At 42.8% G+C, this 25,517-nt stretch overlaps 1 protein-coding gene across 3 annotated transcripts in view; it reads left to right on the forward strand.

Annotated features, from left to right (window-relative positions):
• Positions 1-9,317: 9,317 nt before the first annotated feature.
• Positions 9,318-25,517, forward strand: part of SPIRE1 (spire type actin nucleation factor 1) — a 163,778-nt gene continuing 147,578 nt past the window's right edge. The window contains exon 1 of one of the 3 annotated variants that reach the window (XM_049770042.1): positions 9,318-9,737. In XM_049770042.1, the coding sequence (XP_049625999.1) occupies positions 9,443-9,737 (295 nt within the window). In that variant the 5' untranslated portion in view covers positions 9,318-9,442. The remainder of the gene's footprint in view (positions 9,738-25,517) is intronic. The other 2 variants (XM_049770041.1, XM_049770043.1) reach the window with 2 other exon arrangements.

Here is a 25,517-nt window from a genome sequence, read left to right on the forward strand (position 1 = left end):
AGAACCAAGGTCCTTCCTAGGCTTGTGTGCACAAAACAGACCCCCTATGGCTTGTGCCACCGCTCCAGCCCCCTTTTCTTTCTTTTTTGGGGAGTAGATAGGGACCATACCTGGCAATGTTCAGGTTATTCCTGGCTCTGCACTTAGAAATCACTCCTGGTGATGTTCGGGGGACTATATGGGATGCTGAGGTTTGAACCCGGTAGGTCATTTGCTGCAAAGCAAGCGCCCTACCCCTCAGCTATGTATCACTCTTGCCTAGAAATTTTTTCTTTTCTTTTCTTTTCTTTTCTTTTCTTTTCTTTTCTTTTTTCTATTTATTTATTTATTTATTTTTGGTTTTTGGGCCACACCCAGTGACGCTCAGGGGTTACTCCTGGCTATGCGCTCAGAAGTTGCTCCTGGCTTGGGGGGCCATGTGGGACACGGGGGAATCGAACCGCGGTCCGTCCTAGGCTAGTGCTGGCAAGGCAGACACCTTACCTCTAGCGCCACCATGCTGGCCCCAAATTTTTGCTTTTCTTAAGAAACTTCATGATTGGGGTCGGAGAGATAGAATGGAGGCAATTTATGATCGGGGCCAGAGAGATAGCATGGAGGCAAGGCATGCAGGATGGTGGTTCAAATTCCGGCATTTCATATGGTCCCGGAGCCTGCCAGGGGCGATTTCAGAGCATAGAGCCAGGAGTAACCCCTGAGTGTTGCCGGGTGTGACCCCCCCCCCAAGAAAAAGAAAAAGACAAAGAAACTTTATGATTTAAGTGATAGGTTGTATTGCCTTTTCAGCATCTCTGAATAAAGACTAAAAAAAATTTAGGCACTATGATTATATATATATATGTATATGTATATATACATATATATACACATATATATTATTTTTGTTTTGTTTTGTTTTGGCTATACCCAGCAATACTCTCAGGCTTACTCATGGCTCTATATTCAAGGATCACTCCTGGGAGGTTATGGAGACCACATGGGGTACTGGGGATTAAACGCAGTATAGACTTGTACAAGGCAAGCCACTTATCCTCTGTTCTATCTCTCCACCCCTACAACATTATAAATGGTAGGTTTTCTTGCATAAATTATTATGTGTACATGGTTCTTAATTCACTTCCTTTTTGTTTTTCTAAAAAAAGTAACCATATTTCAGTTGAATGTACAGGTTATTTTCATCACTTTATTTCACCATATTAAATGACTTAAATGCTTTCTGAATTTATTTCTTTGTGGTGCTGGGGATCAAACTTAGGACCTCATACATGCAAATGTAAGTTTTTTTTTTTTGTGGGGGGGGCACACCTGGTGACACTCAGGGGTTACTCCTGGCTCTGCACTCAGAAATTGCTCCTGGCTTGGGGGACCATATGGGACGCCGGGGAGCGAACCGCGGTCCATCCTAGGCAAGTGCGTGCAAGGCAGACACCTTATGGTTTGTGCCACCTCTCAGGCCCCTCAAATATAAGTTTTACCTATGAGTAGCATCCCAGTCTTAAATTATTTTTAAAGTAGGTTTTTTTTTTTTTCTTTTTTTGGCTTTTGGGTCACACCCAGCAGCACTCAGGGGTTACTCCTGGCTCTATGCTCAGAAATTGCTCCTGGCAGGCTCAGGGGACCATATGGGATGCCGGTATTCGAACCACCGACCTTCTGCATGCAAGACAAACGCCTTACCTCAATGCTATCTCTCTGGCCCTAAAGTAGTTTTAAATTAAAATCTAAAAATTTTTTTTTTGGTTTTTGAGTCACACCCGGCAGCGCTCAGGGGTTACTCCTGGCTCCATGCTCAGAAATCGCTCCTGGCAGGCTCTGGGGACCATATGGGATGCCAGGATTCGAGCCAATGACCTGCATGAAAGGCAAACGCCTTACCTCCATGCTATCTCTCCAGCCCCAACATATTTTGAAGTGTACTTTTTGTTTTATATTTATATATGACGTATTTTTTATTTAACTTTTGAGAAAACCTGAAAATCTCCTACTTATGAGTCCAATAAGACTTTGAGAGTTAGCAAAATAAAAGTTATGGGGGCAGATATGGTGCTTGCCTTGCACACTGTGGACCCGGTTCAGGGTCTGGCACCCCATCTGTTCCACCCAGCTTGCCAGAGTGAACTCTCAGTACAGAGCCAGGAGTATGCCTGAATCCCACCAGATGTAGGCCAAAAACAACAACAAAAAGATGATTTTACTCTGTGGCCAATATTATTCATAAAGCAATCAACAGAAAATTGTTCAACTTTTATGACAAACTATTTGAGGCACCTAGTATGAGGTCAACTTAAGATCAAAGCTGTATTATTGAAGGTAAGCTTTCTACCTTATTAAATCAAGTAGCACATTTTGATACATCTTTGGTGTAAATCCTAAAGTAAATTTGTTCATTATAATCAATTCTGGCATAATGCATAATTTTCTCTGAAGATGGTTTGATGGTTTATTTTGAAAATACTACTTCAGTGCACTTAGCAAGAGACTTCTGCTACTAATAACTAAAATATTAGACTTGTATACTTAGCTATGTTGTGTTTATTAAAATTTTTTATATAATGTCTCTAATGTGGTTATTTTTGGGCAATATGTAGACTGAGTCCTATATATTTTTATATGTGTATTATGCAGCAAGGGAAAATAAAAAACTTGGAATTTCACTACTCAATGTAAAGCTTATTAAATAAAATTTAATAAATTCAATTCTGAATGCTCCAAATCCTTTCTCTCCCCCCCCCCCCAGTTTCAAGGTATATGTTTTTCTATGTGATTTGCAAAATGTGTTTACTAATCTGGCACTTTAGAAAAGTACAAACCCATTTTCCTATTTTAAAAAAATTTGAATTGTAGGCTTTTTTTGGTGGGGGATACACCCTATGATGCTTAGGGGTTACTCCTGGCTATGCACTCAGAAACTGTTCCTGGCTCCAGGACCAAATGAGAAACCGGGAATCAAACCGAGGTCCTGGATCAGCCGCATGCTGTACTTTTGCTCCCACCCTGAATTGTAGGCTTTAATGGTGAATAAATAGAGTTTTTATTGCTTATGAAATAGTGTCATCAGCGCATGCCTGTAGTCCCAGCTACTCGGGAGGCTGAGGCCGGAGGATCACTTGAGTCCAGGAGTTCTGGGCTGCAGTGCGCTATGCCGATCGAGTGTCCGCACTAAGTTCAGCATCAGCATGATGACCCCCCGGGAGCAGTGGACCACCAGGTTGCCTAAGGAGGACCGAACCGGCCCAGGTCAGAAACAGAGTAGGTCATAGCTCCCGTGCTGATCAGTAGTGGGATCGCGCATGTGAATAGCCATTGCACTCCAGCCTGGGCAACATAGCAAGACCCTGTCTTAAAAAAAAAATGTCATCAAAAGGCATTGCTTATATGGCATCTACAGCTTAAGCTAACTCATTCCTTATTCTGATCTCTATTAAACAAGAAATATCTTGGGCTAGATTATAGTTGCATTTTCATAAATTTTTGTTGGACTTTGATAAGAATTTGCATTCTCAACTTATTTAGGTAAGTCTTGGAATTAGATGATGCCTTCCAATTTGTTCTTACGTGTTATACCAGTAAAAGTGGCTTTACTTGGGCCCGGAGAGATAGCACAGCGGCATTTGCCTTGCAAGCAGCCGATCCAGGACCAAAGGTGGTTGGTTCGAATCCCGATGTCCCATATGGTCCCCGTGCCTACCAGGAGCTATTTCTGAGCAGACAGCCAGGAGTAACCCCTGAGCACTGCCGGGTGTGGCCCAAAAACCAAAAAAAAAAAAAAAAAAAAAAAAAAAAGTGGCTTTACTTTACAGCTGTTTGTAGTTAAGAAATAATGTAAGATTAACCAAACCTATATAAAATATTACAAAACAAAAGAGGGGCTGGAGTGATAGTACAACAGGTAGGTGCTCTTGCCTTGCATATAGCTAAATTAAAAAAAATACTTAAGTGCTTACAATAAGAATCTACAAAAGGGATGGAGCGGTAGGGTGTGTTTGCCTTGCACACGGCTGACTCAGGACGAACCTTGGTTCAATTTCCAGCCACCCTTATGGTCCCCTCAGCCAGGAGCAATTTCTGAGCACATAGCCAGGAGTAACCCCTGAGTGTCACTGGGTGTGGCGCCCCCCCAAAAAAAATCCACTCAAATGGGAAGAATTTTAGCATATCATTTACAATATAGTTTGTATATGCAAGTTAGATTATAGTTATTGATACATGTGAATGTTGGTTTTAATGTAAACTTTCTTCTGGTTTTGTTTTTTTGCTAACTACATTGACTTATTTTTGGTTGGTAAATTCAATTCTTGACAAGTGTTAATATTGCAAGTAAACATAGGAAGTTATTAGCTGGCAAGATGTTTTTGTTTGTAATCTAACTAAAAAATTATTCTGGGACAATTATAGGAAGTGCATGTTTAAATTACCTTTGGCAATTAGCAGTAATTGCCAAGTTACTAACAGAAATTAGCAGTAGATTCAGATTTCTATAAGTGTAAAATAGTTGCCTGGCTAGTTTAGGTCTATGAGGTTTTTCCAAATTAAATATTCTTTTTTGTTTGTTTGTTTGTTTTGGGGCCACACCCAGCATTGCTCAGGGGTTACTCCTGGCTGTCTGCTCAGAAATTGATCCTGGCAGGTACGGGGGACCATATGGACACCGGGATTCTAACCAACCACCTTTGGTCCTGGATCGGCTGCTTGCAAGGCAAACACCGCTGTGCTCTCTCTCCGGGCCCCAAATTAAATATTCTTAACTTATTGTAACTAATAATTACTTTTTCTTTCTTTTTCTTTTTTTTGTGTTTTTTGGGTCACACCCGGCAGTGCTCAGGGGTTACTCCTGGCTCCATGCTCAGAAATTGCTCCTGGCAGGCACGGGGGACCATATGGGATGCCGGGATTTGAACTGATGACCTTCTGCATGAAAGGCAAATACCTTACCTCCATGCTATCTCTCCGGCCCCGTAACTAATAATTTCACTTATAGTCAGGACCAGAATATCACTTCTCTGATGGTTTAAAAATAAATTTGGTTGGGAGAGATAGTACACCAAGTAGGACTATTGCCTTGTACTAGGCTGGCCCAGGTATGATCCCAAGCAACACTGAGCCTCCCAAGAGTGATTCCTGAGTGGAGAGTCAGGAGTAACCACCGATGTTTCTAGGTGTGACTCCAAAACAAAAAATTTTGGAGGGAGGATAGTGGATAGGACACTTAACTTTTCATGTGGCCAACTGAAGTTTGGTCCCTGGTACCCCATATGGTCCCCCAAACCCCATCAGGAGTGATCCCTAAGCACCGAGCTAGGAGTAAATTATGAGCACCACTAGGTGTGGCCCCCAAACCAAAATAACAATTTTATAGGAGAATCACATTAAGAAGGTGAAACATTTCTTATTTCACCTATTATCTGGCCTGGTATCTTCCAGAATCTATGAAATAACTGTTCATATGTTTTACCTATTTCTACTTGTCTTCAGTGTTTGCTTCTTTTTGTTTGTTTTTGACTTGGGGCCACATCCAGTGGCATTCAGGGGTTACTTGAGGCTTCATGCTCAGAAACTACTCCTGGCAGGCTCAAGGGACCTTATGTAATGCCCAGGATCGAACTCGGGTTGGCCATATGCAAGGCAAATGCCTACCCACTGTGCTATTGTTACAGCCCCCTTTCAGTTTTTTTTTTTTAATCCCCTTTCAGTCTTTATCAGTGGAAATATTTTATCGAGGCAGGGTAGCTAAAAATTTTTTTTTTTTTTTTTTTGGTTTTTGGGCCACACCCGGCAGTGCTCAGGGGTTACTCTTGGCTGTCTGCTCAGAAACAGCTCCTGGCAGGCACGGGGGACCATATGGGACACCGGGATTCGAACCAACCACCTTTGGTCCTGGATCTGCTGCTTGCAAGGCAAACGCCGCTGTGCTATCTCTCCGGGCCCGGTAGCTAAAAATTTACACATCTATATATAACAACTGGAAAACAATATAGGTTTAAGATATACTGAAAAGGGACAATGACAAGTGTTTTTCAGCTAATAAATACACGCATGTATATTATTATTAGAAAAAGTTAATTACAAGTTTATAGATGAGAGGAAACCAATTTTGACCTGGAAAGATAGTATAATGGATAGGGTACATGCTTAGTATACTGCTGACTCTGGTTTGATTCCCAGCACCCTAATTTGTTTCCTAAATCGTGCTAGAAATAATCCCTGAGCACAGAGCCAGACACAAGCCCTGTACACCACTAGGTGTACACTGAAAACAAAAAACATACAAACAAAAAAAGAGGGGCCCGGAGAGATAGCACAGCAGCGTTTGCCTTGCAAGCAGCCGATCCAGGACCAAAGGTGGTTGGTTCGAATCTCAGTGTCCCATATGTTTCCCCGTGCCTGCCAGGAGCTATTTCTGAGCAGACAGCCAGGAGTAACTCCTGAGCACCGCCGGGTATGACCCAAAAACAAAAACAAAAAAAAAAAAAAAGAGAGAGAGAGAACCAAAAAAAACCAACTAATTTTCTTCTGTGTTTACAAATAATTTTTGGCTAGTACTTGTCAGTAAATTACATCGTGATGAATTTTGAAATGCATTTCAGATTGAATTTAGAGAAGTGATAATTTATGATCCTTTGATGAGGGTGGAGTCCTACAGGTCACTTTGAAGATAATTACTAGAAATAGGTGATTGTTAATTTGGATCTTAAATGTCAGTCAATTTTTGAGGATCAATTGAAGGGGATGGAGCAGGGCATCATTCCTTTTAAAGAGTTTAAATATCAAAGTTTAATGGCTCACCCTGGTTGTATAGCCAGTCCTGGTTGGTATATTTTTGCCCTCTTGTTGCAAGTTTGGAGAGAGCAGAAAAAGCCGAGCTGGTCCAAAGGAGTCATTTCAGATCCTCTTCTTGCAATGACTTGTAATGTATGTTGTCATAATTAAAATAGAGCTAATAGTGTTTGACCCCCCAGGTTGTATAAATTGAAGCAGCACTTTGATGATCATGTGGGCAACTAAAATTTAGGTCATAACTCTGGAAAACTATGCTATTCTACATTTTTCATTTTTGGTGCATTTTTCTAGGTGAATGTGCCTCTTAGGAGCAATTAATGTCTGGGAGTGTCTGGGATCAGTTTGGGCTGCACAGACAGATTGTGCTCCCTGAAGGCCATGCTCCTGAAAGATGCAGAAGTGGCTCAGCCAGCACAGCGGAGTATGAAGCTTGAAGTATGTTTATTCTGCAAAAATGCTAAGAGAAGAAAAAATTTCCAGGATTCCATTTTTTAATAAACAAAATCAATGAAAACGAAAATAATTAAGTTATACATGACTTTCTTCACAGACCTCCCATCACTTTGCAAGACATTATTTTAAATATTGAATTAATTCAGATAGCAATCTTGAACAGTTTTTACTTTTTGTTTTCTATTGAGCCACATCTAGTGACGCTCAGGGGTCACTTTTGGTCTTATATTCAGGAATTGCTGTGCATGGGGGACCATATGGGATACCTGGGTTTGAATTCTGGTCATCTGTCTGCAAGGCAAGTTCTCTGCCTGCTGTAATATCTCTTGAGCCTCAAAACAATGTTTAAAAAGTGAAGTCAGAAAAAGTAATAAAATAAGGATACTGATAAGATATTTGAACAAAAGTTGCCAGGCAAAAATATTTGATATTGGAATAAAACGAGAAAATGGGAAGGTTCCAAAGTATTTCTTGAATCTCCTAAGACATAGTGAGGTTTTTTTTTTTTTTTGGGGGGGGGTAGGGGTTACACCCTGCAGTGCTCAAGGGTTACTCCAGACTTTGCCCTCAGAAATTACCTCTGGCAAGCTCAGGGGACCATATGGGATGCCTGGGATGGAACCTGGGTCCTATAGAACTGATTCTAGGTTGTAGCTGTGAACACTGCAATATGTCTACCGGCCAGAAGGTGGTGGTGTTGCTGTCCATAAAAGTAGACCATTTGCTGTTCTGGGCTTTTTTTTTTTTTTTCTTTCTCCCAATCATTTAAAACCCTTTTGAATTTTTAGAATCCAGAAGGATCCTACCTTTTATTCCATTCTCTTCAGTGCTTGAGATAGGGCCAAACACATGCAAGACAAGTGTCCTATCATTGAGCTATATTTTCCAATCTTGAATGTAAACTTAGCAAATGTGGGGAATGCTTGTGTTTTGAAGCAGGTGGTTCTTTGTATCTATAAGTATGGCATCTATATTAAATAAAGAGCTTTATCTTCCTCGGGGTCCTGACGCACATCACACAGCGTATTTTTACAAACAGAACCATGACCCCGTAGTTAAACGCCGTTAATTAAAGGGATCGTTTTATATCTTGTGAAGCCAGAATTCTTGTTTCGACTTCACCTGAAGTACACACCTTCAGTTATGTCCTGCGGTTTCATACTATAAGGCACCACACCTGAGAAAGCCGCATCCAACATTGCACATAAATCTTCCCGAAGAGAATAAATTTACTTTTGGTTGCTACTTTCAGCTCAAAGTTCTCACACAATGACGAGCACAGCATGTATGGTCACCGAGTAAACTTATTTACCCAGGAGTGATGTCTAACCTAACAACTCCTGCTTTATTGCATGCTCAGTTTCCTCCAGGTCCGGGGCGTTTGTTTTCTTCTGTGCTAAACTAACTCTGTTCCATTTGACCACTGAGATCCACCGCACGGAGGACGAGCAGGCTAACAGAAAATCCACTGGCCTGACCATCGGTGATCTCTCTCTCCCACAAGTGAAGCATGAATTCGGAAGGAGGCTGCGGGGCATGCACAACGGGCGAGTTATTTCCAACGCCGTTGCCGGGTGCCCAACCTCAACCTCAGGTCCCTGGCGTTTTGGGGAGAAGCAGCGAGGATCCCAGATGGTCTCCCACAGACCCTTCTCCAAGGCTGAAGTTGGCCCTTGGAGAGGGGATGCTTCAATAAACCAAATGCACCATACACGGGTGATGTGGCTATGGATTTAGGGCACTTCGTTTTCTCAGGCACTCACCCCAGTCTGGGTTCCAAAGCAAAACCCTCGGAGGGCAAAGCAGTACGGGGCACCCATGGGCTCTGTTTGGGCACCAATTGGGGGGCACCAATTTGCGACCCCGCAGCCCCGGCGGGGCCGAGCCACGCGCGGCGGGCGCAGGGCGGGGCCGGAGGACGCCATCGCGTCGCAGCGGGCCGGCGGCGGCGGCGGAGGCAGCAGCGGCGGCCAGTCCCGACTGCCGGCCGCCCTCCGCTCGCCCACGGGCCGGCCGCCGGGTCGGGCCGGTCCCTGGGCAGCGCGCGCGGCCGGCCTGGGCGGGGCGGTTCCGGGGATGAGGCGGCGGCGGCGCGCCTGGGCGATGCTCACGCGCTGAGGCGAGGCTCGGCTCGGCGAGGCGACGCGGCCACTCGGCGCGGCTGGGCTCCTGCGCGGCGGGCCCGGAGGCGCTGGCGACGCCCGGCGGCGCGATGGCTCAGGCGGCCGGGCCGGCGGGCGGCGGGGAGCCGGGGGCCGCCGAGACCCCGCTGGAGCCCGGAGCCACGGCGGGAGCCGCGGCGGGCCCGCAGGACGCGCTGAGCCTGGAGGAGATCCTGCGCCTGTACAACCAGCCCATCAACGAGGAGCAGGCGTGGGCCGTGTGCTACCAGTGCTGCGGCTCCCTGCGCGCCCACCGGCCGCCGCGCCGCGTGCGCTCGGCCGCGCAGGTCCGCGTGTGGAGGGACGGCACCGTCAGCCTGGCGCCCGACGCCGGCCCCGACTCGGGTGAGGCCGCTGTCCGCCGCGCGTCTCCGTGGCGCTCGCGCCCGGCGCCCCGGGGTGGCGGCACAAAGAGGGGGCTCGCGGCGGGGCTCCGAGGGCGCCTCCCCCGCAGCCTCACGCGCCCGGGACCGCGTCGCGCCACCCGCCCGCCCAAGCGCGGCCGGGCTGGGAGCGGTGCGCGCCAGGCCCGGCCCGGCCAGGCCCGGTCGTGTCGTGCTGTGGCCGGAGCGCGCAGGGTACAGGGTCTCCCCTCAGGTGTGGGTGGTTACAAGGCAGCGTGAGTTCTGGGCCGGGCAGGTGAAGGACCCCTTTGGAACCAGTGTTCCACTGAACACAGTGTTTTTCCCCCCGAAATCTAAGCCTTGGGGTCCAATCCTGCCCCTTGAGGAGGTGACCTAGGAGAACAAACCCAAGCATTCTTTTTTTTTTTAATCATGATTTTTATCTTGACCAAAGTGGATTACATTATCTTTCACAGTAATATTTTAGGTGCATATTGACATTGAATCAGGGAATTCCCACCACCAAAGTTGTCCTCCTTCCACCCCTGTTCCTAGCATGCACCCCATATCCCCCTCTTTTGCCCCCATCCCCACCCCCGGGCTGGTAGTCTTAAGTGGTCTCCTCTGTGTCTAGCTTGTTGTACATTGGGTATCGATTCTGTAGTCCTTGGATTGGGTTTGGTATTAAAGTCTGATCATTTTTATTACTTAGTGATCATACAACTGTTTGGTCTTGGAAAGCAAAGCATTATTTAAAGCTTTTATTATTAAAGCGCCTGAACATAAGTAAATGACTATGTCGCGACTGAAATCTATCTGGTCGTGATGAGGAAAAAGCCCCCGGGTTGGGGCCAGGGAAAAGTTGATCACATTCAGATAAAGTGACTTTGAGTTGTCATTGTCGAACCTCAGTTGAGCTCTTCAGAAATGATCACGTCTTTTTCTTCCTGGGCCCGGCAGGCATGTAAGGAATTGATTGACTCAGGGCTGTGTGTGCGTTGTCTGGAGGAAAGAGAGGTGACGGGCTTCTCTCTTCTTCCGTTTCTGATAGAATTCAAGTCTTTTGAGAGGCAAGTTTCTTAGAAACAGAGGCAAACAATCCACCCCTCACTCTGGAAAAGTTGATGGAGATGTCAGAATGCTTAAGGTTCTATTAAAGATGCCATTGAGAACTAGTCGGTGGAATGACAGCTAATGGAAATCCTGTGTAAATTGATTAAAAAAAGGGAAATTCAGGGTTACAGTTATCAACTCTTTCGGTTTAACCGGAACATTTTGTGTGTCAGGTTAACACACTTTAGAATTTTATGAATCGAGTTTTTAAAACAACAACAACAAAAAAAAAACCAGTGCTGGGGATCAAACCCAAACATGCAAATCGTAGGTTTCTCTGCGGTCCTTTTGAGATGATTATATTTCAAGATTTCAGGTCCTTTTTAATTTGATGTGTTTTTTTGTTTGTTTTGTTTTGATGTGTTTTATTGAGGGGAGTAGGCCACACTTGGAAGATCGCACCCAGCCATGTGCAAGGTAAATGCCCTATCAGTCTGGCCCTTATCTGGTTGTTGTTTATTTAAGGTTGTTCTTCCATTTTTCCCTTTAATGGTAAAGGAAATAGTTGTAGTTATAATTTATACTGTATTGCTGTGGTATGTAAAAGATGCAGCTGTAAAATTCTGTTAAGCCATGTCTGGAGATCTGTTTTGGGGGGGATGTAGAGGAATACCCGGATCAGGGTTTACTCTTGACTGTGTGTTCATGGATCACTTAGAAATTTGCAGGGGTCCCTATTGCAGGGTTGGGCATCACAGCAGAATGGGCTGCCTTGCAGAGCAAGTGCTTCAACCCCTGTACTATCTCTCCAGCCCAAGATCTAGGGGTTTCAATGAGAAATGATTCAAGGAAGCAACATTGGGGAGTGGGGAAAAGCTCAGCAATAGAGCCTTGTCTTGTACCCCTCAAAAAAATAAAAACACAACAAAACAACTCTGAAAATAAAAGGCTTACCTGGCAGCATTGTGAAGGATGATTTCTGAAAAGGGGTTAAAAATATAGTTTACATCTATCTACTGTCTCCAACTCAGTTCCAGAAGAGTATCACTTAAGTTAGATCTGTAGATGTTCTAGTATTTCACTTATCAGAGATAACTGGGTTTAATCAGAACCTCATGTTGAGATAAATTTTATTTAAGCATCCTTATTATTACTGGTACATGTCCACTTCAATTTAACAGACTTTCTTTGCAGTGGTTTCCTGTAGCTGCAATCGAATCCTTCCCTTCCTTAGTTTTCTGCTACCTGTTGTGGTGAAAACCTAACCAAAGAGCACTTTAGGACTGATGACTAGAAATCTCATATTAGGGCCCGAAGAGATAGCACAGCGGCGTTTGCCTTGCAAGCAGCCGATCCAGCACCAAAGGTGGTTGGTTCGAATCCCGGTGTCCCATATGGTCCCCCGTGCCTGCCAGGAGCTATTTCTGAGCAGACAGCCAGGAGTAACCCCTGACCATCGCTGGGTGTGGCCCAAAAACCAAAAAAAAAAAAAAAAAAAAAAGAAAAGAAATCTCATATTAAAATAATGTTGATTTTATTTATTTATTTTTGGGTTTGGGGCCACCTCCAACAATACTCAGGGATTACTCCTGGCTCTGCAGTCAGAAGTTACTTTTTTTTAAAAAAATTTATTTAAACACCATGGTTACAAAATTGTTCATAATATAGTTTTTGTTCAACATATAGTTGTTCATGCTTGAGTTATAGTCATATAATATACAACAACCTTCACCAGTCTGCATTTCTCACCTCCAAGCCCCCAGTTTTCCTCTCACCTTCCCTGATGCCCTCTTCCCCCCTACCTATCCTCCCTCAGAAATTACTTTTAGTGGTGTTTGGGGGACCATATGGAATACTTAACTGCATACAAGGCAAATACCTGCTGTGCTGTCGCTCCAGCCCCAGTAATGTTTATTTTAGAGAGTTTATATCCTCTATGATTGGGGTTTATGAGTAACTGCATGTTTATATATGGCTCAATGTCTTTTGAAATTATAATCTTGATTCTTTAAAATGCTGTATAATTTGGTGCTCTGCACTCTTGCTTTCTTTTAGTTTAGGGGCTATACTAGGCAGTACTCAGGGTTTACTCCTGGTTCTGTGCTCAGAGATCACTCCTTGTAGGACTTGTAGGACCATATGAGGTGCCAGGGATCAAACCTCTGTTAATGCATGCAAGGCATGCATGTTATACTATCTCCTTGGCCCAAGGTACTGTGCATGCTTTGTAAAATATAAATGATGTTCTCGGAGCTGTGGAGATAGTTCAGTGGACCAGGCACAAGCCAGGGCCAAATTAAAACTCCCACACAACGTGGCTCCTGGAGCCTGCCTCGCACTTCTCAGGTATTCCTGGAAGCCTCTGAATAGTGCCAGGGTGGTTCTGATGGTCCCTAGCACTGCAAGGTCTGCATCCTGGGGCTTGAATATAGCTGTGAGTGCTGCTTGGGCCCCTGAATATCCTACCCACATTTTTTTCCTACTTAAAAATATTATGATTTGGTGGGGCCAGAGAGAGAGCATGGAAGTAGGGCGTTTGCATTGCATGCAGAAGGATGTGGTGGTTCGAATCCTAGCATCCCATATGATTTCCCGAGCCTGTCAGGAGCAATTTCTGAGTGTAGGAGTAACCCCTACACTGTGGCCAATCCAGATTTGATTTCCAGCATCCCCTATATTCCATCTAGCCTACCAGCAGTAATTTTTGAGCACAGAGCCATGAGTAACACGAGTGCTGCCGGGTGTAGCCCCCAAACCAAAACAAAACAAACATTTTTGTTTATTTTGGTACAGGCATTCATCCTGTTTGATATCAGTCTTTTATGAGACTTCTCTTTAGGAATCTTGGAGCATTTGCTTTATGCTCTTAAACTGTGTTGTAGTTATGTTTTCAAGGAAAGTCATAATTGTGATACCTCCACAATAAGAAATCTTTCCCTCTCACTGTAAGGTTGCATAACATTCATGTAACAGTCAAGTAATATGAGTGTTACATAATGCAGCATTTAGATTTTTCATGAACATTTATACTTTTTGGCTATCTCAGTGATTGATTTTCTAATTAAATGTATAGGAAAATTAAATGACTGCTTCATTTCATACTGACAACTTTGAATTAAACCCAGGTCTTTCAACTGCTAGCCTTTCTAGAACGAAACAGATTTGATTTCAGTTCTGTTCAAGGTTCCACTCCTGCCTGAGTGACCTTGAGTCTGTTCTTCAACTGGGTTTGGCCTTCTCGTCTGTACAGTGAGAACATGTCACATATCTCATGGGATGTAAGTGAAACTAACGTGAAATGGGACATGCGGATTGACTAATAATTTGACTTTGTATATGGCAACTCCTCAGTTTCCTGACTGCCCCCACACCTGCTATGCTCTCACACCAACACGGTGCCTCTGATTCAACTCTTTGAGATTTCCTCTGAGAGTCTCCATTCACGTTTTTGGCTGAATAGTTCCTTGTTGTGGGACTTGTTCTGTGCCTTCATAGGAGGTTTAGCATCATCGCTGGTGGCTGCATTCTAGATACCAGTAACCATCTGTCTCTCCCTGAGTCATGACAGTGGAAAAGTCTCCAGACTTGGTTAGATATGGCCTGTTGATAGCCACTGACTAGCAGGTCATGGGTGATAACCCGGATGTGTTCACTGTGGAGAAATAAACCCTCGGTGGAATCCTCAAGCAAGTGACTGTTTGCTGGCCGCTGTTCCTCTGCTTTTGAGTTGAATGAGCAAGTGGTATTTGCCACTGTCAGCACTATTGTGCCTTTTAGTCTCAAAGAAAGACTAGGCTTTCTTATTTGTGTTGAGGTTGAATGTAGTAGTAATCGATTATGCTACTGCTTGCTTTTACCACATCGATAAGGCCAGACTATTTATACTCAGTTTGAATTAAAAAATGACACAACTTGAGAGACAGTATTTAAAAATAACAAAGGGCTGGAGAGAGCTCAATGGGCTGGAGTGCATATTTATTTTTTAACTTTATTTATATTTTTTAATTTTTATTTAATTTTAGTTTGTTCATTTTGGGACCACATTTGATGCACTCAGGGGTTACTCCTGCTCAGGAATCACTCCTGGCAGGCTCTGGGGACCATATGGAATTCTAGGGATCAAATCTGGGTCACATGTGTAAGGCAAACACCCTATTCATTGTGTTATCTTCTGGTCCCAATTTATTTTAATTTTTTAAAATTTACTTTATTTAAAGAACATGTATCACATAGTTAACATGGTTGACTGTAATACATTTGCTTCCAGATAAATGAGAGGAAAATTATTTTAAAAAAAGAAAAGAGAAAAAAGAGAAAAAGAAAGAGAAGAGAAAAAATGTCCAGTCAAAAGCAAATCTGTGAAAATCATTGTTTCTCTAATGAGGTCTGTGAGTCATTGGCAATAAGGTTTAGTAAGCTCTTGTTGCTAACTGACCATTGTTATTTCATTTGTTTCTGAACATTAAGTGACTTCAGCTGTGCATTGGCATCTAAATTGATTCCTGACAGTATTGAACAAATGAAATCACGTGATAGCAAATGCAGTTATGCTATCTAGGAATTTAAAGCATTATTACAGATACTGTGACTTTTGTGCGGTGTATTTTTGGCTCCCATGTCTTTTGGAAGTACGAGAAGGCAGGTGTGTGTATGGGGGGGGAGGGTGCCCATACTCTTGAGTAGTGGTCCTCAGACTTTTAAAATAGGGGGTCAGTTCACTGTCCCTCATCAGACCCTTGGATGGCCAGACTATAGTAAAAACAAAAACTATGAAAAAATTCCTATGCATACTGCATATATCTTATTTTAAAATGAAGAAACAAAATGGGAACAAATACAAATGTGGCCCATGGGCTGTAGTTTGAGGACCACTGCTCTTGAGTGTATATATATTTTTTTTTTGGTTTTTTTGGGCCACACCCATTTGACGCTCAGGGGTTACTCCTGGCTATGCGCTCAGAAATCGCCCCTGGCTTGGGGGGACCATATGGGACGCCGGGGGATCGAACCGAGGTCCGTCCTACGCTAGCGCTTGCAAGGCAGACACCTTACCTCCAGCGCCACCTTCCCGGCCCCTTGAGTGTATATTTTGCATTCAGGAGGATATGCTCAATCCTTGGCACTACATGGTTTCTTGTGCACAACCAGAAATGACTCCCCACCCCTAAACCTGAGCCACAAATAGCACTGTTGCATGTGCCCCCCCCCAAAAGACCCTTAAAATTCAAAATAAGGGACCGGAGAGATACCATGGGGGTAAGGTGTTTGCCTTGCATGCAGAAGGACGGTGGTGCGGATCCCGGCATCCCATATGGTCCCCCGAGCCTGCCAGAAGCAATTTCTGAGTGTAGTGTCAGGAGTAACACTTGAGCACTGCCGGGTGTGACTCAAAAACAAACAAACGAACAAACAAAAAATTCAAAATAAAAGAAAACAAGAAATAATAAGAAATGGAAGAAGGGGGCCAGAGCAGTGGCACTTAGGTAAGGCATTTGCCTTGCAAGCGCTAACCTAGGATGCACCACGGTTATCCCATATGGTCCCCAAGCCAGGAGCGATTTCTGAGTGCATAGCCAGGAGTAACAACTGAGTGTCACCGGCTGTGGGCCAGAAACAAAAACAAACAAACAAAAGAAATGGAAGAGGGATGAAAGATATAGGAGGCATGGAAATGAGACCAGTTCTGGGGGAAAGCGATGAAGAATGAGTCATTTTTTGGGCATTCAGACGCAACAGTACCTTATACTTACATGGCATGAGAATAGTTTCATATAGGATTAAAGAAGTTAAAAAGAAAATGGAAAAATTAATTTTATATAAGATATGTTATGAACTAGCATCTTAGAATAAGCAGTATGTCTTCTGAATATATTTGTGACAGTACAATAGGGTTTGTATGTGTGTGCGCGCAGTAATAAGAATTGAACTAAGGGCCTCACATCCAAGACAAATACATTTCATCTGTCTCTGAACTTCTCCTTGGTACAGCAAGAAGAGAGATTGCATGGCATGTTGAGAGCTTATGATTCTTCTTTAGTGACTTAGTGAAAATTTAAATTTTCCTCAAAAATGTTACACTAGTTTTCATAATAAGTTTATTTATTTTGGCCACACCTGGCTGTGCTCAGGGATCTCTTCTGAAGGTAGTGCCAGGGAGTGAACGAGGCTCCACTGCTTCAAGGAAAGCACCTTAACCCCAAGACTTGCAAGACTTGTTTGACAAAAATTATTATATGGGGTTCAGAGCAGTAGTACAGTGGTAGGGTGTTTGCCATGCACGCGACTGACCCAGGATGGACCTAGGTTCGATCCCTGGTGTCCCATATAGTCCCCTGAGTCAGGAGCAATTTCTGAGTGCATATCCAGGAGTAACCCCTGAGTGTCACTGAGTGTGGCCCAAAAAAACAAACAAACAAAAATTATATGTAGATAAGGGCCAGAGTGATAGTTTGGTGAGTAGGGCTCATGTTTTCCTAGCATCCCATATGGTCCCCAAGTTCACCATGAGTGATTTGTGAGTGCAGAGTCAGAAGTAATCTCCAACCACTGCTGAGTGTGTACCCAAAATAAAACTAAAAGATTATTATAGTATATGCAGGTTGATGAAATTCTTACTTTCACACTATTAGTAGTGAATTAAAGGCATAAGCTCTGCATATACAACCTGCTGTTTGCCACCAATGTACCTAACTGGCATGTAGGGACATTTTGGAATATGTATTCTTGAAAAATAGTAATTTACTGTACTTGCCGGCGTATAAGACAACCCTTCAACCCATAAAAAACTTTCTAAAAGTCGGGAGTCATATTATATGCTGGTATATGGCATGCTGAAACTTGTTCCAGCTTCAGGGACGAGTGATCCGTACCCCTCTTACTTTTAAGAACTAACTTAATTTTAAGACTTTTAGAAAGTTTTTCATGGGTTGAAGGGTTGTTTCATAATCCGGCAAATACGGTAAGTAATATTTCCTATTGTCACAAGGTTAGAAATTTGGAGGTGTGCAGTCTCACAAAAATTATTAAAAGTAGAATAGACATTGAATCATTGTGTATTCTTTCTTAGCTATCCTTTAGCTCTTTTTTTTTTTTTTTTTGGTTTTTGGGCCACACCCGGCGGTGCTCAGGGGTTACTCCTGGCTGTCTGCTCAGAAATAGCTCCTGGCAGGCACGGGGGACCATATGGGACACGGGGATTCGAACCAACCACCTTTGGTCCTGGATCGGCTGCTTGCAAGGCAAACGCCGCTGTGCTATCTCTCTGGGCCCAGCTATCCTTTAGCTCTTTAACTACCCTCTTAACAAAAATAATTTGTTTCAAATTTGGGTTTCAAAATTTTGTTTTGTTTTGTTTTTGGGTCACACCTGGCAGTGCTCAGGGGTTACTACTGGCTTTACATTCAGAAATCGCTCCTGGCAGGCTCAGGGGCCCATATGGGATGCCAGGATTCGAACCACCAACCTTCTGCATGCAAGGCAAAAGCCTTTCCTATATGCTATCTCTCCGGCCCCAGGTTTCAAATTTTTTGTTTGTTTTGGGTCACACCGGTGGTGCTCAGGGGTTACTCCTAGCTCTGTGCTCAGAAGTTGCTCATGGCAGGCTCCAGGAACCATAAGGGATGTCAGGATTCGAACTAGGGTCTGTCCTGTGTTGGCTGCGTGCAAGGCAAATGCTTTACCGTTGTTATCGCTCCGGCCCCTGGGTTTCAAATTTTATATTTTTATTTATTTTTGGTTTTTGGGTCACACCGGCTGCGCTGAGGGGTTACTCCTGGCTCTATGCTCAGAAATCACTTCTGGCAGGCTCGGGGGGCCCATTTGGGATGCCGAGATTCGAACCACCAACCTTCTGCATGAAAGGCAAACGCCTTACCTCCACGCTATCTCTCCGGCCCTTTTTAATGTTTTTTTTTTTGGTTTTTGGGTCACACCTGGCAGTGCTCAGGGGTTATTCCTGGCTCCAGGCTCAGAAATTGCTCCTGGCAGGCACAGGGGACCATATGGGGCGCAGGGATTCGAACCGATGACCTCCTGCATGAAAGGCAAACGCCTTATCTCCATGCTATCTCTCCGGCCCATTTTTAATGTATTTTTAGCTTTAGTAGTATAATGATTTTTTCCTCCCCCATCTTGAGATAAGATAATTAAGTTTGGTAATAGATTTCCCTGAGAAGAACAATGCAAGGCTGTGTGAATGCTAATACAAGGGATCTTATGGTATAGGGAACATTTAGGCTTAGGGATTTGCAAAGAGGATATAATCAGACTTTCAGCAAAATGATGAAAATACCCTATATATGTGATAGTGAAATAAGAAGTGTCTCAATTTGAATGGGATGTTCAAATATGTGTAATTAACTTATTTTACAAATATATTTAATTCCTACTGAGTGGAAACTATTTGTTTTCATGCATGATATAAATAATCCTAATCATTAAAGAAGAGAATAGAATAGTAGCACTAGTAAATTTACCAAGAAGTTAAACTTTAACTTTAAGCTCCACATTTATTCAGAGCCTAGGAGGAACTTTAATTATATTTAGATGATTATTGGCAAAACTGAATTACTTTAATCATAGTTGGTTAAGATGATTTTGTTTGTTTTTTTTGTTTGTTTGTTTGTTTTTTTTTTTGGTCACACCACCAGCACTCGGGTTACTTCTGGCTCTATGCTCAGAAATCGCTGCTGGCAAGCTCGGGAGACCATATGGGATGTCCGGATTCGAACCAAGGACCTTCTGCATGCAAGGCATAAATGCCTTACCTCTCTCCGGACCCTAAGATGATTACTTTTTAGCTCCAATTTAGTCTCAGTATCATTTTACTTATGTTGCTTTATGTGGGAGTGACCACAGACTTTTTGAAAAGAAATTTTGGAATAATGGTTGTGGTTTTATATCTTTAGCTTATGCAAAGGAACACTTAATGAGACGAATCATTACAGATAAATTGGTACTCAACTAAGTTGATTTGGCTGAGGCTTCAAATTAGCTATGCTTTTATTTATGTAATTTGTTTGTGGGTCATACCTGGAAATGCTTAGGTCTTACTCCTGGTGGGCTTGTGAGTCTAGGAAATTGAATTTAGGTCCTCTATGTGCCAGGGAAATGCCCTATTCTCAGTACTATCACCCTAAACTCTTCCCCACCTCTGCCCTCATGAATTTATTTTTCTGACACATCTCTGCTTTCTGCACTGAGATACTTTAGGCCAGGATTATACTTTCTGTCCCAACTCTAGAATCTGCATAATTCTAAGAAGTTTACCACTGTAGATATGCTTCTTACTACTGGAGTTATTTTGCTTTTAACATAAAAGAATCTTTTTTTTTTTCTTTTGGTTTTTGGGCCACACCCGGCTTGCTCAGGGGTTACTCCTGGCTGTCTGCTCAGAAACAGCTCCTGGCAGGCACAGGGGACCATATGGGACACCGGGATTCGAACCAACCACCTTTGGTCCTGGATCGGCTGCTTGCAAGGCAAACACCGCTGTGCTATCTCTCCGGGCCCAACATAAAAGAATCTTAATGTTTGGTTGGGAGATTGTTCAAATCACTGGTACTTGTCATGCATGGTACTTGTCGAGACCATGATTTTACCCTGTACACAGCTTGGTTCTCCAAGCTTAGAGCTATAAGTAACACCAGAGTGGGACCAAGTGGGACCCTACGCCCAGAAAACAACTCCAAAACAAAATAATCTAAATGTTTTTTAAATTTTTATTGGTATGCCCATCACTGTTTGTATATTCATTCATTCATTCATTGAATTGCTATTGGGTAAAAAAAAAAATGTCAGACTGACTCGGGACAGAGAAGTGTGTACAATCCGTAGTATGTCAGAAAGAAGAAAATGCACTTGGGGCCTGAAGTCAGAGGAACGTCATTGAGAGCAATCAGTTTCGATATACTGCAGCTAAGGAAGGCCAGTATCTGTGGGTGGGGACGGGCAGATAGGTCAGCTGAGGAATGTGCATGGTTAAGAACTGGTTTGGAATAAACTTTGCAATGATTGGCCTCTTGTAATTACATTCTGGGCTAGAGGTATCTGTAAAGCAGCAGCATAACATTAGCAGTCATATTTGAATTAGTTCCTCATTTTGTAAGCATGCATTTTTATTAGTGCTCAGAATTGAAACATATGTAAATTGTACTCATATTACTCCAGATCCCTAAACAGTAAGAGGAGTAACCAATAAAAATTATTTTTTTTGAGGTGGGGGGGACACATCTGGCATCACTGGGGTTTCTCCAGGCTCTGCACTCCAAAATCACTCATGGCAGGTTCAAGGGACCCTGTGGGATGCCAGTGCAAGGCAAATGCCCTACTCATTGTGCTATTACTCCAGCCCCAACAATAAATATTCTATTCTGTGACATACTCTTTTTTTTTTTTAATGAGGGAGGGGAAGGAAGGAAAGAAAAGGAAGGAAGAAGAAGGAAAGGAAGGAAGGAAGGAAGGAAGGAAGGAAGGAAGGAAGGAAGGAAGGAAGGAAGGAAGGAAGGAGGTAGGAAGGAAGGAGAGAAGGAAGGAAAGAAGGAAGGAAGGAGAAAGAAGGAAGGAAGGGGAAGAAGGAAGGCAGGCGGAAGGCAGGCAGGAAGGAAGGAAGGTAAGAAAGGGAAGGCAGGCAGGCTGTGATAGTCTCAAACTTTTGCTGTTGTTTCTGGGGTTACATTCGATGATGTTCAGCTATTTCTGGGTTTTTGGCTTTGTCCTTAGGAATGACCCTTGGCAGTGCTTGGAGTACCATGTGATCCCAGAGATTGATTCCAATGCTCCCTCATGCAAAGCATGTGCTCCAGCCCTTTGAGCCTACTTCCCAGCTCATATGATTGTTTTGTTGTTCTTGTTTAGTTTGTTTTCCAGCACCAGGGATCAAACTCAGGACCTTCTTCTGTGTGCAACACAAGTGCTTTTTTTTTTTTTTTTAACTGAGCTGCACATCCCCAACCCCTGTCTTCATTTTTTTTGGGGGGGGGTCACACCCAGCAGCGCTCAGGGATTACTCCTGGCTCTAAGCTCAGAAATCACTCCAGGCAGGCTCAGGGGACCATAATGGGATGCCAGGATTTGAACCACCGTCCTTTTGCATGAAAGGCAAACACCCTACCTCCATACTATCTCTCCGCCCCCTCCACTTCATTTTTAAGGAAAACCTTAAAATGTTATTCTTAGAAAAGTATGTAAATCATAAAGGATGAATTTTCACATGGTGAATCCACTTGTGTAACCAGAATTATTTATCAGGTACAGAGACTTTTAGCACCCCAGAAGGCCTAACTTTTCACACAGCATGCTTCCCAGTAGTTGCTATTGGCATCACTTCTTACTCCATATGTTTTTCCTGTATTTGAACTTACAGATTTGGGGAGTCAAATAAATTTTTTATGTCTAGCTTCTGAAATTTGTAAGATTCCACCACATTTATAGGTAATTATACATTGTCCATTTCCATTTCTTTAAAGTTCTATTGTAAATTTAATTAGTTACATTTGCAGAATGGCAGTGCTCAGGGTTACTTCCAGTTTGGTGCTTGGGATTTGGTCTTGGTGATGCTCGGGGACCATGTGGTATCCCAGGTATGAACCTGGGTCTCCTGCATATAAAGCATAGTATCAGCCATGGACTGAGAGTTATCTTTCAAACTCTATTTCCACTTTAGTACCAGATTCTGTTGTTTGTCTATGAAAAGGATATTTGAGTTTGATTGACTTGGGGCAATACTTGGTGCAAAGGGGCTATTCCTGGCTCTGTGCTCAGGGATCACTCCTGCTGTAGTTTAGGGGTCCAAATGCGATGCCAGGGATTGAACTATTGTTGGCTGCATACAAAGCAAGCTCCTAAACCCTTGTTCTGTCCTCCTGGCCCCACATTCTTATATTCTTATTATCTTTTGATCTTATTATTATATATATATATTATATATATATATATTTTTATATATATATATATATATATATAAAGATATATATATCTTATTATTTTTGAAAGAGAAAGGTATTTACAATACAGTTGATGAATTGTGAACTCATCTAGTAGAATTCTATTCTAGTAGTAGAATTCCACAATCACCGTAAGTAATCTGCTCCTGAATTGGTCCAGGGTTTTGGATTTCTTGGATTTTAGTTACAAAAAAATATTTTAAAGACTGCTGTTAATACAATTTCATCAATATTTGAGTGTCTTCTGAATGTACTGTAATAGGTGTTGAAGTACAAAGAGGAATAAACATCCTGTATCTTTTTTTTTTTTTTTTTAATTTTAAATTTTTTTTTTTTTTTTTTTTTTTTGTGATTTTTGGGTCACACCCGGCAGTGCTCAGGGGTTATTTCTGGCTCCAGGCTCAGAAATTGCTCCTGGCAGGCACAGGGGACCATATGGGGCGCCGGGATTCGAACCGATGACCTCCTGCATGAAAGGCAAACGCCTTACCTCCATGCTATCTCTCCGGCCCCCAACATCCTGTATCTTTAAGAAGAACACAATAACAGTAATGCCAAAATAATAGAGGTGTATAGAAAGCTATGAACTCAAAGGAGAGATTTACTGACTGCTTTGTGACGTAACTTAGGTTTCACAGAGAAGAGTTATTTTCTGGAGGCTGTGAAAGACGAACATTAAGATAAAGGAAGGTTATCCCAGACAGACTCAATAGTAGATACACAGATATAGAAATGTGGAAGAACTGTCCAAAGAACAACAGTACATGGATTGTAAGTGTGGCATTTGTGCTGACACCCACTTCCCCATACCAGAAACAGACACCACTTAGTCAGTTATTCCATTTTCGCTGCTAAATTTATAAGCAGCTTCAGAGTTCTCAACATTGTGCTTCAGGCACCAGCTATTATTTTGAATTGGCACGTGAAGCTGAACCTGTTTGTCTTCTCTGCATGGGCGTTCACTGCGCCTGGAGCATAGGATGTGTGTGGGAGTGGTGGGGAATGAGACAGGCTGGAAAGGTATGTTGGCAGGTCACGAAGAATTTCTTGGTGCTACACTGCACAGTTGGTATTTCTTGTCTGTATAGATAGTGGAGAACTGCGATCATTTTCAATCATCAAAGTTATCTAAGCAGATCACTCTCCTTTTGAAAGGTAGTTGGGGGGAGTTTTAGAGGAGGGATTGAGTTGGGTAAAACTGCGGGCAAGGACACCAGTAGGTATTTCCTACTATCATTACGTCTTAGTAGGCTTTAAGTTGTGGAACCAGTTGGGAGTATTATTTCAGTTCGGGTAGGAGATGATGGAGACCCAAACTAGAACAGTAAGAATGGAGAGAAAGAGTGAGGTTGAGGATAAATTAGGAAGTAGAGTTGAACTGGACTCAGAGGAAGGAATCTTGGAAGACTCAGATTTTCTCTCTGGGGGCTTGGATGAAACATAAGTCCTGAGGGCAGGATAGGGTGAGAAGATGATGACATATTTGCTGGAGATGAAACTGGCTTAAAAACAAAAAAAACAAAAACTTTTCCCCATGGAATTATGTTGATTCCTATCAAATTCAATGGCTCTTCAGGAGGTTATAATCAATTGGTCATTGTCACTAAATTGGAAAGAACTAAGTTGATTGCAAATGTCTCTCTTGGCTCTGATACTTGGTAGCACTTAGTGATTACTTTAGGGAAGCCTCTGATTCTCTAGAAAATGGAAGCAATCGCTGTCGAGCTCTTTAAAAATTGATGTGAGAAACAAAGGAAAGTTGAGGGCATTTTGTCAGCTCTTAATATAAAGACACCCTATCAGATAAGGGGCTAATATCAAAAATATACAAGGTACTGACAGAACTTAACAAGAATAAAACATCTAAGCCCATCAACAACTGGGGAGAAGAAATGAACAGACACTTCCTCAAAGAAGAAATACAAATGGCCAAAAGACACTTGAAAAAATGCTACACATCACTAATCATCCAGGAGATGCAAATCAAAACAACAATGAGGTACCATCTCAGGCCACAGAGATTGGCACACATCACAAAGAACAAGAACAATCCGTGCTGGAAGGGTTATGGAGCGAAAGGAACTCTTATTCACTGCTGGGGGGAATGCCGTCTAGTCTTTATGGAAAACAATATGGATATTCCTAAAAAACTGGATATTGAGCTCCCATATGATCCAGCTATACCCTAGGAATACAAAAATACAATTCAGAAATCTCTTCCTCACACCTATATTCATTGCAGCACTATTTACAATAGCCAGACTCTGGAAATAACCAAGATGCCCTTCAACAGATGAATGGCTAAAGAAACTGATACATATGCACAATGGAATATTATGTACCTGTCAGGAGAGATGAAGTCATGAAATTTTCCTATATGTAAATGTACATGGAATCTATTATGTTGAGTGAAACAAGTCAGAGGCAGAGAGATAGACACAGAATAGTCTCACTCATCTATGGGTTTTAAGAAAAATTAAGGACATTATTGTAATAATGCCCAGAGACAATAGAGATGAGGGCCAGAAGGACTAGCTCACAATATGAAACTCACTACAGAGTGGTGAGTGCAGTTAGGGAAATAACTATATTAACAATTATCATGACAATTTTAATGAGTGAGAGAAGTAGAATGCCTGTTTCAAAGACAGGCAGGGGGTTGGGGTAGGAGAGAGGGAGTATATTGGTGGTGGAAATGTTGTACTGGTGAAGGGGGGTGTTCTGTTTATGACTGAAACCCAATTACAATCATGCTTTAATCATGGTGCTTAAATAAAGATTTTATA

The sequence above is a fragment of the Suncus etruscus genome, chromosome 3 (genome assembly GCF_024139225.1).
Source record: "Suncus etruscus isolate mSunEtr1 chromosome 3, mSunEtr1.pri.cur, whole genome shotgun sequence".
In the NCBI taxonomy this organism is placed as follows: domain Eukaryota; kingdom Metazoa; phylum Chordata; class Mammalia; order Eulipotyphla; family Soricidae; genus Suncus; species Suncus etruscus.